The sequence below is a fragment of the Triturus cristatus genome, chromosome 7, assembly GCF_964204655.1.
Source record: "Triturus cristatus chromosome 7, aTriCri1.1, whole genome shotgun sequence".
Classification (NCBI taxonomy): domain Eukaryota; kingdom Metazoa; phylum Chordata; class Amphibia; order Caudata; family Salamandridae; genus Triturus; species Triturus cristatus.
The window spans coordinates 1,466,107,401-1,466,124,570 of record NC_140590.1 but is presented as its reverse complement, the minus strand read 5'-3'; the positions used below and the strand labels follow the sequence as shown (position 1 = coordinate 1,466,124,570).

The window sequence follows — 17,170 nt, the reverse complement described above, 5'->3', positions numbered from 1 at the left end:
CTGAAGAAAGGAAAGTCTTGTATCCCATTATATGCAGTGGGACGATAGCCCAAGTTTCCTGAAGACAGATAATACTGCTCGCAGTTACTTGGTTTAAAAAGTTAGGATTTGTTACTTTAGCCAGCAAGCCTGCTATATTCCAGAAAGTTAAAATTATTAAGGAAGTGCTTTTGTTATTGCAGTTTGAAATTTTCTTGATTAATGAGTTTCCATGATGTTGGTGGCTAATTTTTGATTGAGCTAAGTTAATTTCGTCATTAGGTCCTATTTGATTTTGAGTATTTAAGGTATTCTCTGGTATTATGTTCTGCATGTCTAATCCATAGGTATTAGGGGGGCTATCTGACGTCTGGCCTACTGGGTTTAATGTATGGTTCACTGAGTCTACAGGGTAGATATTTTCTTGTCAATCGTTAAAGTCAAGAGTAGAGAGTGCAGCAAACCTGTTTTGAGTTGGAATACTATAAAGGTTACCAGGTGCTGCGGCAACATGTTGCCAACGAGGGTCCCTGTATTCTTTGTTTGGCATTGTAGACAAGTAAGGGTGAGATGTGAAATGAGGATGAACCTGTGGATGATATCTATGCATGTGAATGTTTGGATATGTAAATTTGGGATACTGCTGTAAAAAGGGGGAGTTGTTTGCAAATATTGAATGATGATCGAAGAAAGGTGTGACTAGGTTAGATTCTGTTGTTGGTACATCAGTGATCAGATGCCTATAGAAGTACCCCAGTGGGAGTAGGGTAGTATTAAATTCCCATACGGAAGGTGGAGGGGCTCTGGCCAGAGTTTTCTCGGCCCACTGTGAATTCTTGAAACTAATAGATACACAATCACCTTCAAATTTCTTTTTTAAAGGACCTATCCATCCTACTCTCTGTACATTGTTTATTTCTGCTGTGCATTCTATCGGATAGTTACAGTTTGCTATCAACCAATGCAGGATCTTGTTTTTCAAGGATGAGTGAGTTTCCTCTTGATCGTTCCTAAGCCTAGGCACATTCACTAAAATCAATACATAAGCACCACATTCGGGAGGAAGATTGATTCTTGAAGGGATCTGCCTTGAATTATATGGTGGATCGTGTGTTAACCGGGGTTTTTGAGAGTTTGTGGTAGTGAATGTTGAATAATTTTGACTCTTTTTTTGATCTTGAGATGATGTGGTCGTCTTTCCTGGAGTAGTGTTTACCGCCTGAGTACTAGTGGTTGTGCTTGAAGTTGGGCCACTTCCTGTGGTAGAGTTGTTTGTAGGCTTATTTTTGCTCACTGGAATGGATAAGTTTGGTTGCGGTTTTATTGTACTAGTTACAGTCGATGTAATTTTTTCTGTCTGTTTTGTAGTGGTAGTTTTACCGGTGTTTGGTTTTCCTGCTGTATTAGTAGGTACAATGTCTCTAATGAGAGTCTTTTTATTAACAGCGATGAGTTCCTCAAGTTTCTTTTCAATTCTAGTCAGTCTAGATTCGATGGGTGAGATGTAGATTGCCAGGAGATTGCCGACGCTTTCTATCAGTTGATCATCTTTTATTAGCTTTACTGATGCGTCAAGGTTATTTACATACTCCTGGACCTTTTCCTGCATGGCTTCAGTTGAAGGGCCAGGTTGTTTAAATGTTCCGTTGGCTATAGGATACTTGATTGTGGTTTTTCTAGATTGAACTTTGGATTTTTTGCGTAATTTACCCACGGAAGGGATGCTTATTGTTGGTTGTTGAGTCTGTTTACGAATGGCGCCCTCTTCAGTGGGTCTTATTAGTATGGGACTATTTGGTTCTATGTTTTCCGGAGTAAGGTTTATGTTTAGATCTGGTGTCTTTTCGAGATCATTGCTCGTGTCAGAGTCGCACTCTATCAGTGGGTCTGTGGCCGATAAATTAATTTCATTAGGAATGGTGTGAATATCAGGCCGTATTTCTTGCGGGCAGCCTAGTTGTTGTTCATGTTGTTTGACAGGAGTTTTTGCCAACAAAATGTCGCCAAGGGAGGAGCGTTTAGTTGTTAATAGTTCATATGAGGCCCTACGCTTGGCAGCTTCTAAGTCTTGTGAGACTCTTCTTTCAAGGAGAGAGATGCTTAAATCGATCGCGTCATGGGTTCTCGTGATAAAGTTGTCAATGGGGCCGATGATGGATGTACTGTTTGCAGCAGCAGTTTTGCTTCTACTTCCCCTGGTAGACATTGCGATATAATTGTGGGCCGGGTGTGATGGCAAGCAGTGATAGGTGAAACCAGAGATCTCTCAATCAATCCGATGCAGGGGAACTCAATATCATGCAAGCAGTTTTGGTTTAATATACTAAGGAGCGAGGGAGGAATTTTAGACACGTGTAGGTAATAATAGAAAAGTACCTGGAATGACGTAGGGCACAGATGATGATAGAGGGGTGTACCCAACCCAACCTCCTCGACCTCAGAGGGCCTCAGAGGGCCCGCCCTTTGGCCGGGCTTCGCCCGGCGTCCCGCGAGACGGGGATGATGGTTAATTTATGCGCCTCCTGGCGCCGAAATATCGCGGTATGTACCGCTAGGCCTGCTAGGTGTTGTGGTCCTGTGCCTGCACCACACCCACACTCCGCTCGTCAGCCGGACTCCCGAGATGGCAGAAGGGGTCCCACGGCGAGAGGCGGGAGGCGGGAGGCGGGCGGGCGGGCAGGGTCTTAAAGAGTGTCCCAAGCGGTGTCCCAGGGCAGAAGACAGGCAGCGCCTGTCCAACAGTGAAGGATTCAGGAATTTTTTTAACAAATGAGTTACAATGCAAATCCGTGTTTGTCCGTATGGGCAGTCTTCCCTTGCCAGAGCAGACAACCGAGGCTACCACTAGTTCTTCAGTATAGCCGAACTTTTCTGCTATTTAGCTATTAAGCAACTAAAGCGAGCAGGGAGCCTCCAATCAAAGAAACCTCGGCATGAATGTTTTCCCAGAGGGTCCTGATCTCCTCCCCAGGCAGCAGAATATTACACGCTAATGAATTACGGAGTTCTCACCGCAATTCCCTCTTAACGAGTTCCGCAGAGCATCCACCAGGGCATCCACCGGCTTAACGCTGAAACAGAGTTTTCCACTGTGTTTGTCCAAGCGGGCTCCGAGTCGGGTAGAACCGGTAGTCTGGAACTCAAACTGTGGCCTTCTGAGCTTGGCTCTTTGCCTTCTCCGGTTAGATGTGTTAAGAACCTGGGAGTTCTTATAAACAGCAAACTCTCGTACATGGACCAAGCCAAAGAAAATTCTTCCATTTATATTGGATCCTTTGCAAAACACAGTTGTCACCTCTCTGATCCTTGCAAAGATTGATTATTGTAATGGGCTTTTCTTGATGCCTGTTGGACTTTGCCCTTTTAGCAGGGTCATCCCTGAACTTTTTGCCTTCCTCCTGTATTTTTTCTGACCTATTGTTGGCTGTTTAATGACTCTGGGCACTTTACCATTGCTGATCAGTGCTAAAGTGCATATACTCTCCCTATTGAAAATTGATGTATGGATTAGTGACTCCATGATTGGCTGGTTTGGTTTACCTGTCAGACCCTAGTACAGTGCACCAGGAGTGCCCAGGGCTGCTAATCCAAATGCTACTGGTGGGCTTGCAGCACTGGTTGTGCCACCCACAGAAGCAGCCTGTAAAAGTGTGTCTAAGGCCTGCCATTGCAGAGTCTGGTACTGCCAGTGCACCGACTTGCCAGCCCCTAAACCTTCCCTTTTCTTCATATCAGATACCCCTATGGTAGGCCCAAGGGCAGGGTGCATTGTAAGTATAAGGAAGGACAAGCCCTGATGTGTGTGGCATGTCCTAATAGTGAATTACAGCCATTTTTGTTTTTCACTATTGCAAGGCTAACTTTTCCCCATAGGCCAGAATGGGCAGTTTGATTATTACAGCTTATAATCCTAACTGACTCAGGGAACATGGTAGAAATTCGAGTTTAGTATGCCTGAACTCAGAATGATAAAATACATCTTTTAGTGAAGTTGGTTTTAACATCCTGTGTTTGAAAATACCTCTTTTAGAAAGTAGGTATTTTCTTGTCTAACCATCCAAACCTGCCTCTGCTAGGCTGTGTATTCCTTGTCTGGAGTTTAAGTGACAGGGGCTGGGGAATTCAAGGGGGCTGGGGAATTCCCGGAGACAGGGTGAGTCAACACAGGTCTGAATAGAGAGATCTCCATGCAGGTGGGTGGGAGGAGTTGCACCTGGGACCTGAATAGGACTGTGCTTTCCCTCCACAATGCTGGCTCCACCTCCTGTGGTGCGTCTGATGTCTCTGCCCTGCACTGTGAAAGGGAAGAAGGAGTCATGTCAACAAAAAGCTCCAGGGCTGACCAGAACTGGTTTGGACTAGGCAAAGGCCTCTCTGCCTTCAGAGAACAAAGAGAAACTGTGTACAAAAAGGGGACCCAGACCCCAGAACTTTAGATCACTTTGGGAAACAAGAAGAAACCTTTGCTGAGGAGTGGAACCAAAAGAAACTGAGGAGAGACTATCCCTAAGTTGAAGTGCTGCTTGGGGGATTGGCCTGCAGTGGTTGCCTGACTGCCAAAGAAAGGAGAAAGGACTTTGTGTGCACTTTTATTCTACTTGTGAAGGATCTCCAAGGGCTTGGAAAAGAGCTTGCCTCCTGCTGAAGTCTCAGGGCCAACAGACTTCTCCCACCAGCTCCCCAAGAGTTCTCTTGAAGTGCCTGCAGTTGTGCTGGACTTTTTGAGGACTTGCGTGTCGCAAGGAGCTGGAAGCGCGACTCAAGGAAAAGAAGCATGTCGCCGAACTGTCGCTGCCGCTTCACAACACGAAGCGCCTCGCATCGCCGGAGAAGAGGATCGACGTCGCATCAGACGCCGCCGCATCACCGGGAAGAGTGTCGCAGGGCCTGTCGCGGCTCGCATCGTTGTGGAATCAACTCGCATCACCAGGGGAGAGGATCGACTTCGCAGCAGATGCCGCCGCATCACCGGGAAGCGTGTTGCATCAAGAAGAAAGCACCATCTTTGTTTCTTTGCACCAGATCTTCAACGCATCACCGTCCTTGCAACACTTTCGTTGTCTTGCGTTACGCATCTTAAGGTACATTGAACTCTGAGTGTCGCATTTAATTTCTTAAGAGAACTAACCTAAGTCTACCATTTTAAAGTACAGTATTGTGGATTTGTGTCATTTGTGGTCTTGTGATAAGTCTATATAAAGAATACTTATTTTTTATATAAAACTGGTGTTGTGTCCATCTCTAGTGTTGTCATTTGATTACTGTATGTGTTCACAAATGCTTTACACACTGCCACTGAGATAAGCCTGTCTGCTTGTGCCAAGCTACCAAGGGGGTGAGCAGGGGTTATTTTAGGAGTGTACCCCCTTACCCTGACTAGACGCAAGGGTCCCTATTTGTCACAGGTACCTACCTATGCCAACTAGAAACCCCCAATTCTAACAATGCCCATCAGCATAGCCTTAATAAATTGCAATCTGTTCAGAATGCTGCTGCTTGGGTGCCGTGTAAAATTCGAAGACATCAGTCTTGGAATTTCCAAATCAACAAACATATGTCTAAACTCTATTGGCTCCCGGTGAGACAGCGGATTGCATTTAAGGCTTTGTGCATCATGTTTAAGGTACTGCACAGGACAGGCCCTGGCTACTCTCCCAGTCGGACCTTGCACTCTGCTTCGGCCAATTTGCTGGTAATTCCCAGATTCTGATATGCAAATTGAGGAGTGCCTGTTTTGGTCATTTTCCATGGCTAATGAAAACATCTTACAACACAGAAATATTTTCCAGAAACATGTTTTCTTGTGTCTCCATATAGATAAAAAAGATGTTATCTTGTTGCTAATATGCCAACAATGCCAATAGAAGGCCTGAGTTGTAATCCCGGTTCTCCTACTTTGTAAAATTGTGTCATCCTGGGCAAACCTGAACACTTACTTTATTATCAACAATAACAATCAATATATATCAAGCGCAAAGATGACAAGAAATAGGAGATGGATTTTGCCTCAGAACACATTGCAGATGATGCTTTTGACTAAGAACAGCACTATCAAAATTCAATTGGTCTGATTTGTAAAAATCATAAATGTGTTTCCTTAGGATTAAAACTGAATTTCAAGCAAAATGTAACTTTTCAGGAATTCACATAGAGGGGCATATTCACAGCAGAATGGTATTCCACCACAATTGGTAACGCCAATCTCCGATATTCGGAAAACGCTGGGTTGCGCCATATTTGCAATAATACGGCACACCCCTGCATTTCCCCTAGCAGTGGGGCTTGACTTAGCTGCCTAGCGCCAATGCAGGCACCCTTGCACCATAGTGCGAGGGTGTCTGCGTTGCAGGGCATGATTGTTCATGTGCAGGAAGGTGTCCCTTTCTGCACATAAACAATCACTAATGGCGATTTGTAACTTCTATGTGTGCAGCAGAATGCAGCACATATAGAAGTTGCAACTTGCCATTATCTAATGATTGGTTATGTGCAGGAGGGGACACCTTCCGGCATGTGAACAATCACTAATGGGGATATGCTCTTGCTATGTGTGCTGCAGAATGCTGCACACATAGAAACAGCAAAAACGAGGAGACATTAATCATTTCTCCTGTTTGCGCCGGTTTAAGATCAGGTATTCCCTGGTCTTATTTTTGACGCTGCCCCATATTTACGCCAGCCTTGCAAATAGGGGGAGCATCAAAAAGAAATGGTTGTTAGGGCAGAGTGCCCTCTGCAACACCCATCCCCTGCTCCTTTCACCCTAAGTGCTGTGTAAATAGGGGCATTATTTACAATTTGGAGTTAAGCCATGTTAAGTAACATAATGCCACCTTGTAAATATGGTGAAGGGTTATCCTCACCAGAATGTCAAAAATGTTCTGGTGGTGATAACCCCTTGTAAATATGCCCCATAATCTATTAGCACTTAATAAAATATTCAATAAAGATTTCCTGTATTGCTTCAATGAGTAAAATGCTCTCATGTGACATTTTTATTAAATGGAAAATTCTGCCTGTATAAATAGGACATAAATGTACTTTTGTACACTTGCCTTTGCGTGCCACACCTGTAAACCTACTACGAAATTAACATGTGTGTATTGCTTCATGAATTCTTACCTACCATGGAAAATCACATACCCTTGCCTCTGGCAAGAAGAAATTTGCATGCATTTTCAGGGTGAGAAACTAGCTTCAAGAGCTATGTGGATAGTCACAAGCATGAGTTTGTGGCTTTTCTCTCAATTTGGTCTAGTGGCCCAACTATAAATGCTTCCAAACTCCTCACCCAGAACTTAAGAATGGACATATTCTGACATTTTGATGGGATTTGTGAATTCACCCTACACTTCTATATAGTAAATTCCAACCTAATCCCAATTCAGTGACCAAGGATTGAGCATTTATTGTCATAAAGTGCCCACTTTGTGCACCTAAGATTAATTTAGGTGCACACAATCCATTGTAAATAGGTGTCTACTGTGATTAATTTTCTTCCGTTGTGTTACATCTAAGCATTATTGTGCATTGCAGTCTGTGTCTGCTGCTTGGTGTTCTTACCATTGTACACTCTCTTTCAGATTACCTACAAAGCTGTGGGCTCCCTGGACCCCACGGCTGATCTGACCAGCCAAAGGGGTAGAGTCTTTAAATATCGGAATGAAACTCACCACCTCTTTGTGGGTTTGTACCCAGGCACCACCTACTCTTTCACTCTCAAAGCCAGCACTTCGAAGGGTTTTGGTCCTCCGGTCACCACACGGATTGCTACCAAAATTTCAGGTAAGCGAGCAGAAAGGCTCATCTACTACATTTTCTTTTAAAAAAACGTTTTATTAACAAAGCTTATGAGACCATTCAGTACAAAATAATATAATAAAGCACATTCTGAGATACCACAAAAGTTGACCACAAATATATTCAACGGGGAACAGCGAGGACAATCAACCATCATCTTCTCTCTCACCTTTCCACGTCTGCCCCAGACTGTCTGTACTTCCGCCAGGGCCCCCATACTTTCTTCCATTTCTTGGTATACCCCCTGCTTTTGTACACAGCTTCGTCGGTCCTCTGGCACCAGTCGAGGTCCTGCTCTCATTCCTCCCAACGCGGGGGTATTTGTGCCCCCAACCCCCGAGCAATATTTCGTTTCGCCACTCCCGCTGCCAGAGCTAGCCATATTTCCACATACCTGTCACCTTTGATCATCAGTAAAAGCCACTTAGGCTCCAATGGAACTGTCCCCCCCACCACCCTCGACATGATGTTTGTGACCCTCGTCCAGAAGGGGATGATCTCCGGACACTCTCACAGTATATGAAAGAAAGTGCCCTCTCACTGACAGCCCCTTAGACATAATGCAGAGTGACTCTTACCCCATGCAAAAAGGTGCCTGCGAGGATAGTAGGTACAGTGAAGGATTTTTAGCTGTTCTACTACATTTTCAAAAAAGCTTTCAATAGATTCTGGCCAAGTTCACCCACAAGTGCAATCAAACATGGCCAATCATAAAGTTGTGGAACAATCCAGAAGCAAGAACAAACTACAATTTACTAGGTTCATGATACCTGGGTGAACAATTAATTAAAGGCTGAGTTTTTAATGGCATAAATTGTATTCATTTTATAGCCTTTTTTGAAAAAGGTAAGCCTTTCAAATTTGCTGGATTGAACGGCCCCTGCATTCATTTCACCCTGCTGTGGACTGTGAAAACAGAGTCTGGCTTAACTTGAATGTGCGATATTTGGCTTGGTGCTGGTGCTTGGGAAATAACAATGGGCATAATAAACGTATAATGAAAAAGCAGAACATTCTACTTCTACCAACGATTAGCATTCGGATTTCCTCCTTTTGTAAGTGAGTGTATGACTGCAATTAAGCACAGAGTGCTGGTTTGACTAGGAATACTAATGTTAATGTAAGGTCAATTTCTAGAACAAGCGTTGACAAACCCAATATGTCTGGGCATATTGTGCTAGTGTATGCGGTTTGAGCACACTAAAGTCTGAGAAGAAGCTTAATATGGACTGAATTAAACACTCCCATTTCTTCAATATAGTCCTGTGCTTTTGTTTCTATTTAAAAAAAAAAAAGTGGGCTATAGCTGTAAAGAAGTCATTCATTCACTTCAATGCAAGCGCTAAAGAGAATGGAAGCAATAAAGAGAAATACACGAAAACAGTCAATTTCATTAGGTGAGAGTTGAATACTCTGCTGGGCTAAGATGTGATTCAAAACGTTTCAAGCTAACAGCTAGAAGAGGCTGGTGAAAACAAAAAAACAAATAAGAATGAAAGTGGTGACTCTAAAGCCCATCCAAAAAAGAAGGACCACAAGATGGTGCTTAATTTGAGCCCATGATTGCAGGTGGGGCCCATCGGCCCTAATTTTTGGAGACCAGCACTTATTTTCCCTTGTAATATTTCGACCCTGGGAAAGAGACAGAAAGACGAAGAAAGGAGGAAAACAGGCACAAGTCAGGGACGAAAAGGAACTTGCAGGAGTTGCACCAAGGGGCAGAGGGTGTCTGGTGATGGATTAAAGAGTCATGAGGTGGAATCAAGGCTAAACATCCTTTGTATTCAGCATCCCCTGAATTTGATAGCACCGGCCTTCTGATCAGAACATTTGCCTCGGAGTTGTTCTAAACTCTGAAGAATCAAAAAGAATGTGACTTGGAAATAAAAGGTGGGATGGGATCCAAAGTTAATTTATTTAGTATGGTAACCACTTAAGTTATACCTAGACAACCAATGCAGATAGCAATAGGTGTGAAAATATGGCACATTTAAGTACAACATAATAATGCACTTGTATCTTCAAGTCAAATCACCAACCCGAGAGTCTCTGGTGGGTTGCAATATCACGACTCTTAAATGGACTCTGGATTGCTGCACATGGGTACAACCATTTCCACTCCACAGAGTCCTGGAAATGAATTAAAGCCAACGATATTTCTATGAGGTTCGTCAAGCAGTGCACGAGAACTCTGTCAAATATAGCATTATTAACTGCAGAGTCAGACAGGATCACTAGTCATTGGCCCTCCCTCTGGGCAGCAGAAGAATACAAACACGTTTCATTGGTTGGCTCCAAGGTCGCTAATACTGTCATCACATAAATGTGACAACATAGTCACTTTTTGTAAGCACCAACTAGCATCGCCTTCGAAATCCAAATCAACAATATTTTTTTTAGAGTCTCTCGGAGAAGGTCATGAATAAAAAATGGCAGTTTCTAATAACTTTATTATTCCAGATTAGACTTGCATTTAACTTGGAAGTGCAAAAGTTTTCCGAAGAGTGTCATGTTTACATTTGTTCTGCTCCCATGAAGTTTGAAGATCTCATTTATTATGTCTTTAACACTTTTTCATAGGTCAGGGTTTTACTTTGCCAGGAAAAAGAAAATATGGCGGGATTCAATTTGAATTACTCATCTAACAATTGAGTTACATAAATTGTCGTATTTTCTTCTTAGATTTCAACTTCTCTAAATAATGGCATTTCCTTTGGTAATCAAAAAAAAGTCTGCAAGAATGCAGAGAAAACAAGTTGTAAAGAGGAATACTATTCACCAATTAAGAACTCTGCCTAATTATTGGCAACACCTTAATGCACAGGTGTATACACGCAATACATGTTCATCTATGAAGGAAGCACTTGCCAAGTAAACAAGTATTTGTAAAACGAATAGGTCTCGCCTTTGTGGCCTATCCCCTTTGCCAGTGTCTTTTCACACTGCTACACAGAATCCGAGGGTAAAGGAAACTGTGTTCTCTTGAAGTGCATCGTTGGTAGAAAATAAAAATAGAAAAAAGGCACGATTGCCAGACAGGTTTGTTATTACGCTGGCAGGTGCACGCATCACAGAGCATGGATTCACCAGCAGAATGACACAGTCGCCATTTTTATTGTTTTTTTATTTCCCGTTTCGGGACGGTGGACATCACTTGGAAAAGCAAAAAAAAATGATGTTGGTTTTGCATGAAAACACAATTTATTTAAAAAAAAGTCCGAGGGGCATGTGAACCAATGTGGAGAAGATGGTGCAGCAGAGGGTAGAGGTTGAGGGGGGCGCCGCGAACAAGGGAAAGAGCAACGCAGGGGAATAGCACAAAATTGACTGGGGTGGATGGAAGAAGAAGATGGAGTACAAGGGGTGATGGGAGAAGCACCTGAGAGAACGAAAAGCATACAAGGGTGAATCCCACACAGGGCAACTGGAGAGAAGGACATGAAGGAGAGTGCAACTTGAAGTTGAGAGAGAAAAGCGAAGCACAGAGGGGCATTTGGTGGGAGCACACAAGGGAGGGGATTGAGCTGAAAAGCACATGCACTCTCATCAATTGCTTAATAAAAATTGAAATAGTACTTCCCACAAAGTGAGCAGTGGAAGGACACAAGTCTGTAAAATCAAGAGGCTGGGGGAAAGGCTACCCTGCAGAGGAAGGGCAAACACAAGTTGGAACAAAATAGATAGGGCAAGCCATCAAATGAGAAGCAAGGAAATCAGAGTGACAATAAAGCCAACCAATGGCAAGCAATGGACACACTTTAAGCCCACTGTAAGTTTTAGTTAAGCCTAAAATATGTATTTTTCAACCAGTCAGCTGTGCTGTCTGGTTGGCTCAGCCGGAACATTCCACCTGGTCTCCGAGCACTTTTATAGACTTGAGTATTTGGCCAGACAGTGGAAGGGCTGTACTCAGGAAGGGCAGTATGGAATGGAAAAGCCAATAGGTTTCTCCTTTGGCACTTATTGGCTTTGCCACTGGTTATAGCCATATGGCACAGCATCCTCGATGGTCGACTGGTAAGCAGCTCCTGGACGCAGCTCCCCTGGCAAGGGGTCGCCTATCGGCATAAATCCCCGGAAAAGCACCCCATTTCGAACCGCCACCCATCTGGAACTGAAGGAGGCGATCTTGCACAGCTGCTAACAGCTGACAACAGGATCCAGAACCGCATCGGGGTGACACAGTGAGGATCGAGGCGAGGACCTTGTAGCAGAGGGAAAAGTCCGAGAGATTTTCCTTGTTACAAAGAAAGCACAGCCTCGGATGAAGAGACCCCCTACCCCGCTCCCAGTGGTAAAGCAGGCAAGCCCACTGCCCCTGTCGCTCTGGATTATGCCAGGCACCAAGGGGTTTCCCAAGCCTCGTCTCAGACTGCACCACTGGCCACCGTGGGCCCAGGGGTCGGGTGCCAGCCACCCTGCCTCCAGTAACCTCCAGACCTGATCCACCCGTGCAGCCTCATCCCTGGCTACAGGTTGGCAATCGATCCACTACAAACGCCGAACTTACCGCTCGTGGAGACTGGGAGACTGCGAATACCGGCTTTGTGGCTTAGAAAAATGAACAAATCAAAAGACTGAGCAGAAAGTGGTTCTTGATCCTATCGGTGAAGGAAGCTTTGGTTCCGGGTCCTGCTGAATTAAAACTGCTCCTGCAACCCTTTTAGCTCAGGGGACACTGTGCTTCACACAGATTCTGCCTCAGGGAAACGTAACCACACTATGTGCCACACTACTCTGGGAAATAAAGTCCTCAGATGTTTTTTTGGGATGTAGGATCTGACCAACCAGTCGATATGATAATGTTATGCTATATATCATTATGCATTTTCTATATTCTTTACGCTCACTTCCCGTCAACCGTTTTCTTTGTCTTTTTTGAGACATGTATCTGTTTCGTATCTTTTATGTAATTCATGTACTCTGAAGTTCTTATATAATGTAGCTGGTTCTGAGGCAAAACGCTCTGACACCTTCTGGTAAAGTGCACACCATATAAAACCGCATAAATAAATCCTCAATGCTGTAGTGCATGGCTACATTTTGTTTTTGGGGGGGGGACGCTGCCAGTCTTTACACATGGGGATGATTGGTGGAGCAAAACACTGCTGCATTTGGGGTAAAGCAATACTGGCACAGATGGTTGGGATCAAACAAGCAAAAGACAGCAACATAGAGCTAGCAAGGAGAAAGCACAGGGGCAAAAAGGCAATGTGAGGAACTGGGGAGAAAAACACAGATGAGAGAGAAGAACATGGAGCAAGAAGGGGGAAAGAGAGGAACATGAGGGAAACAGGGTAAAATACATGCACTTTCATAGAGTGCTTAAACAAAAAAATGTAGAGCCATAAATAGTGAGCAGTGGTAGGACATAGTAATGTGTTTATGCAACAAGGGAACATCAAACACAAGTAGAGAATGGAAAGTCCAAACAGCTAACCAACAAGAAACAAGCAAATTCAAGAGTGACAATCAAACAAACCAATGGTAAGCAATGGGCATCCTCTAAGCCCACTGTAAGAGAATATTTCAAGTAACAGGCACATGTGCTGTCTTAGATGAGACCTAAATAAAGTACTTCAGGTAGGTCAACATTCATTGCCGATTAGAACATTGTCACGGAAAGCAAAATGTGAGACACAAGTTGCTATTTTAATGAATGAGACTTTATTAAGGGTAATGTTGTTAAACTGCCCTTCTAAAATTACTGTATATTTTATAGAAATTCATTACCAGCATGGAAGCTGTTGAAAATTACAAAACAGCGCAAATTTAGCCTGTCAATATGAAGATTTTTGAAGGGTCTTCTAACTAGTACATTCAATCTTGAAGTCTTCGATTTAGCATTAGCTATTTCTTTGTGGGACCTATAAAGGAGAGTTACTCATGTGGCAGAGTGGCCTAATTTGCAACTTTGAGGTGCAAATTCCCAAAAATTGTGTGATCATATGAAACCACAAAGCTATTAACATGACCAGACAGTGAGTATTCACTGGCACTCTCACAATGAGCCCCACATTTCTAAAATTTACATCTTGAATATTGAATTTAAATGTACTAGCTCAGGGCCAAATAGGTGATTTGATGGAGCATTGACAACTAGAAACATGTATGGACTGACTAGATGTGCTGTAGTGCAGGCTCTTCCTAGCACATCCTCGTAATCCAGCCATCTACCGCTGCTCTGGGGATAATCAGCGCGGCGTTTAGGGAAGCTGCTATCCTATCCCACTAGGTGCATTTTGACATTCCAAAAGAACTATAGTGAGAAATGTATCAAAATTTCATTTTCAATTCAGGAAGAGGTGGAGAGGATTCGGAGTACGTGAAATTAAAATCAGGGACAACAACGGAAGGGAAAGAGGCAAGAGAGCTAATAAAAGGGGGGAGTTAGGAGGATGTAACAACATGGAGCAAAAAAAGAAGAAAGATGGAGAAAGGGACTTGAATGAAAGGACTAATTAGGAGGACCGTGCACTGCAACGAGAGTGGATGCTGTTGCTCATATCATATGGCAATCCACAAATAATTATTTTTAATACAGCTCCATTCTAACCATTCCCCTACTGGTCTTCTTAAACGTCAGCTGGAGCACTGCAGCTGAGAGTCCATTCGAGCAATTTCAAATTGCTTTCTATAGACTCTTTTTTAGTTGCCATACCTTCAAGGTTCCATTGAAGACGCCGTGTGGTGCAGACGAGATAGGCGCTCCCATCCAGCAGCAGCCACTGTCATGTGGCCCAGCTTTCTGCCCTAGCCACACATATTCTGGCTAAATCAGTGACAGTTCGTGATTTGTTTTTGACGATAACTTTATTAGTATGCAGTGTTAGTGCACGTCCGCATTAACGTTTAAAAGGAAATTTAGATTTCAGACGTAATTGACTAACTTTGAACAGGAGACTCAGTTCTATAGAATTTAAACTCACTTTCATAATTTTGAATCTCAATTTCTTATTCATTTTAATTTGATGAATAAATTGCTTTAATGGATATGAGTTGCTGCACTACTGCCAACAACTACTTCTCGAGAGTTCTGCAATGCGCAACCATGCTTTTCATAAGAGAGGTCACTTAGGGAAGGATTTAGAAACATTTCATGCAACCTAACACAGCAAGTGTAGCTGCTGCACTGCATTGTGTGAAAGAGACAGAGCAGAACTGCACCATATTTTCAAAGAAATGATGCAGTTCTACTCTTTCCATGTAGTAGCGCACTTTGGGCTACCTAGCACAAACGCAGGCACCCTTGTGCAATAGTGCAATGGTAGGCTTGACTCACTGGCGTATGCTACCACTCACATTGCCGGGAAGGGCTACACTATACAAAATGATGACCCTCCCATGCCTCCTGTATGTATGGCAGAACACAACTTTCTGCGTGCCCCCAGACTTATTTCACAAAATAGAGAAGGAAGTATGAACGTTACTATGGCAAGATCCAGTCACGGCCCGTATAGGGCGTGCCACTGGGCGGTGACATGGGGCGGGGGAGGGGCAGGGTGGGGTTTTGTAAAATGCGGCATACGGACGATTTCAGGCAAGTAACGGAAAAAAAAAAAAATTGTTGCAAGCGCTGCATCTAATTGTCAATTAAAATTACCATTACATATGCACAGGCATTCAGTTTTACTAATAAAACCATACAGCACACAAAGGAAAATGTGTGGACATGGCATCACCTAGAGAATTGATTTGTTTCAATCATATTAATGTATTTGTTTCTAACACACTTTAAAATTAACAAAATAATTGTTTCATTTGTGGATTGCTAATTCTGATATATTCTAAAACACTTTCACTGTTCATTTAAATGTTGTTGTGTGCTGGGAAAAAAAACCTTTCCACTACCTCAGTATCCATGAAGATTGTCACATAAATCCTCTCACTTTGAAGTCAGAGATAGAAAAGTAAACACCAAGCTCACTTGGAAGAAGGAGCCTGACATTTGACCTCTGCCTTTCAGCACAACAAATGTGAAAAGAGAAGAGCACGATTTACAAGCCTGTTTACAGAAAGGAGCAATCATGGAAGAATACAAGGCTAGGTAGTGTGAAAAGGCTGTGCTGGGAGGGACAAACTGAACCTGGAAAGCCTAAAACAAATAAAGCCGTCAAACAGAAAGCCAGAAAATATGAGTTACAAAGCTAATGGTAAGCAAAGGCCAGAATGCATTTCCATGAAAGCTTTCTGAATGTCCCCAAGAATGTCTTTAGCAATCCATACAGTTGCACTGTCCGGTAGGCTTCAACCAAAAAAGTGCTGAAAAGTTTCCCCATGTCATGTATCCTATGGCCTGGGAGACATAGGGTTAATTTGCTTAAATCCATCCTGGGAGGCTGTTACACCTCCTGAAGCCCATCACCCAGTCCCTCTTAGAACCATTGATGGTGCCTCTGCCCCTCCTTGGGGAATCATAAAGAAGGCACATATTCAAAAAGGCCAATCGAGGGGCACTCCAAGCCATGCACATATTTGATTAGTAGCTCCTGCCTCCTTGATTACTTTATTTTATGGGTGCCCCAGTCTAGCCTGAGGCACCTGCAGCCTCATATCATGTTGGGGTATAATGGGGAGCCCTCTACCACGATGCCTAGCCAGCTCCCACATGCAGCCCCAGTTGTCTGGGGCTGCTTGGTGCTACCAGCACTTGCTCTGTGTTTCTGCAAATACTGGAAAATGTCTTTCCTACTCCCACCTGTGGGTAGGTGCTCCTGCCTTGACTTCTGCTCCTGCTGTATACGAGCGATGGATTTCTCTGGTGGCATCCACAGAATAGGGTCCCTGGAGACATCCTAACTGCAACGAGAGTGAGTCTGTGTGAGAAGTTGGCCTGGCATATGCTGTCCACTGATTAAAGTGGGCACCTTCCGCCAGTCCAAACGACCCTTATGATGTATGAGGTTAAAGATAACCTTTAGAAAGCTATCCTAGTGGTATCTGTGGAGAGCTGCTTTCAGGATTAATCATGAAGGAATGTAAAGCAGCTTGTTTTACCAGAATATCACATCCTATATTGACCAAATGAAAGGAAGACCAAACAGTAGTTATATAAAAATATGTATTTATTAATATAACACTCTCCAGTATTGTCTACATGAGGATAGAACACAAAACACACAATGCGAGATCAATAGAACAATTGTAAGTAGCACAATACACAGTGGGCTCCAGAGGGAGACCATACCATATACTAAAATAGTGATATAACAATCACGACTTGAGTCAAGACACAGTTCAGAGCACGTAGAATCTCTGGGACCCCAAGGAACCACACAAGGTGAGTAGACCGGGACCCCATGGAGGATGTGTGCGGTGGGCTAACACGACAGCGGGCTCCGTACAATTCTATGGGAAAGACGCGGTTACAGTTTTAAAGTTTAAGGACTCT

The 17,170-nt window shown here is 43.5% G+C and overlaps 1 protein-coding gene across 4 annotated transcripts in view; it reads left to right on the top strand.

Moving 5' to 3' along the window:
* The window catches only part of PTPRT (protein tyrosine phosphatase receptor type T), a 1,546,842-nt gene that overhangs the window by 1,070,227 nt on the left and 459,445 nt on the right, over positions 1-17,170 (top strand). For all 4 annotated transcript variants that reach the window (XM_085619228.1, XM_085619229.1, XM_085619230.1 and 1 more), the window contains exon 10: positions 7,563-7,764. In XM_085619228.1, the coding sequence (XP_085475354.1) occupies positions 7,563-7,764 (202 nt within the window). The remainder of the gene's footprint in view (positions 1-7,562; positions 7,765-17,170) is intronic.